The sequence below is a fragment of the Propithecus coquereli genome, unplaced genomic scaffold (assembly GCF_000956105.1).
Source record: "Propithecus coquereli isolate 6110/MARCELLA unplaced genomic scaffold, Pcoq_1.0 Scaffold6, whole genome shotgun sequence".
Classification (NCBI taxonomy): Eukaryota; Metazoa; Chordata; class Mammalia; order Primates; family Indriidae; genus Propithecus; species Propithecus coquereli.
The window spans coordinates 11,551,338-11,553,425 of NW_012151951.1; the positions used below are offsets into that span (position 1 = coordinate 11,551,338).

Here is a 2,088-nt window from a genome sequence, read left to right on the forward strand (position 1 = left end):
ACAATGTTATGGCAATATAGAGAATGTAATGGTATAATAGTAAATTAAAATGGATATAAAGTTATATATATACTTATTATCACAATCATAATAAACTCTGACATGTGACATATAAAAATGTCAAAAGGTGTTCTTGTTAGGGTAGTGGAACTAATTTCTCTTTTACCACTTTCTAAATTATCTGCAATGAAGTTCAGTTACTTTTACAATTAAAATTATTTTTTAAAACTATCACTCTAACATTGATGAACCTTAACAACATTATGCTGAAAGTGAAAGAAGTCGGTCACAAAAGACCACATATTTTATGATTCCATTTATATGAAATATCCAGAATTGGCAAATCTATAGAGACAGAAAGTAGATTAGTGGTTATTTAGGACTAGGAAGATATGGGAAAGGGATTGGGGGGGAACAACAGCCAAAGGATACAGGGTTTCTAAGATGATGAAAATGTTCTAAAATTGATTATGGTAATGGTTGCACATATCTGTGAATATACTAAAAACCACTGAATTATACACTTTAAATAGGTGAACTGCATGGTTTGTGAATTCTATCTCAATAAATCTTTTAAAAAAAAACTATCATCCTAATTATTTTTTTTCTGCCAATTGCAAATGGTAGCAGAGGGTAAGAAAGGGTCCAAGGTTCCTAAGACCGTAAGTACAGATATATTCAAAGTTATTATAAGATTAGCTCCACCAGGGAATTGACCTGGACAGGTTTTAAACCAAGATTACAAAGTGTCTCATACTGTTAACTGCCTGATGTAATCCCAAACTCTTGAGCAAGTTTTATTCCAATCTGTCAGTTGAAGAGCAGCCATTCCATTAGCTCTGACACAGAATGGAAATTCTGTAATTTGATTCTTGTTGACAAGAGACAAATTAACACTGCAAACATATAATAAGCAAATAAGAGTATGATGAACAGCTAGGCAATCAATATATAAAGCTTTAATAATATGATCTGTATCAGGTTTAATGGTGTGGATAAAATATCTTATGTGAAAGCATCCTATAATTTGCACTTAAGTTTTGTGAGAAATTATTTAATAAGTGAAACAGAATGAGGCCGATATACTTTTCCCTGAAACTCACCTGAAGTGCAGAAAGAGCCACAGCGCCACAGAGACATATAAGCGGATATACAGGGAAAAGAAATCTCTCCTCTTTGTGAGGCTGGATGAAGAAAATTATAAACCAAATATACATTGGAGCCAAGGTAAGCCAATATGGGTGGCCTAAATTCTGAACTGCAAGACACAGAAAAATATCCACATTTCAACATATTAGAACATAATAACATACTTAGTTTCAATGTTATCTTGATCTCAAATTTGGCAGTATGCCCTAGTCCTAGGGCCTAGGATGTTCCATAAAATGCTTCAACTCTCGTATTCACACTTTCTGCAACGTGATAAAGGTGATAAAGGCTCAAGTAGAGAGAGGAATATACTCCTTAGCTCTCCCAGGAGATCCAAAATCTAAAGGGAAGCACGATACTGGATTTGGCCAGAACACAAATGAAAGTCAAGTTAATCAGTAATAGAACTTAATAAATTCTACGTTGGGTGAAGAAAAAAAAGCCATCTCCCACTAATGAATCCTGTCACTAAGACTAAAGGTTCCTGAGATTAACCAAAAGTATAACATAAACTATTTCTTGGGTTTTATAATTCCTATGTTCTGTTTAATGCATTCATCCTCTTATCTATACACCAGTCTGTTCAAATAGCCATAGATCAAAGGAAAAAAACTGTTAGATTCTCACACTCATTACTGGTTTTCATCATGCCACAAATGACAGAGTTTGTTTCAGAATACACATAAAAATGCTCTCAAAGGAAATTTACTTATTTAGTTTTTTTCCCTCTTCTGTAATATTCATCCACTTTGAATTCCAAAATTGTAACTAAAATGTACTTAAAGCATGTGAAAGAATTAAAGGAATGTAATGACCACTAATACCCAAGAACCTGCTGGAAAGTTCCTGTGGTTAGGTTCATGAGCACTGAGTGACAAGCCTGCAACCCACAGTGAAGGCATCTCCTACTGCGCTTGTATTAGTGATAATGAGCAGTGC

General features: G+C 34.0%; 1 protein-coding gene across 1 annotated transcript in view; it reads right to left on the reverse strand.

Annotated features, from left to right (window-relative positions):
- Nucleotides 1-2,088, reverse strand: part of ALG9 (ALG9, alpha-1,2-mannosyltransferase) — a 129,924-nt gene that overhangs the window by 89,606 nt on the left and 38,230 nt on the right. The window contains exon 10 of the mRNA XM_012659138.1: nucleotides 1,104-1,258. Within this exon, the coding sequence (XP_012514592.1) occupies nucleotides 1,104-1,258 (155 nt within the window). The remainder of the gene's footprint in view (nucleotides 1-1,103; nucleotides 1,259-2,088) is intronic.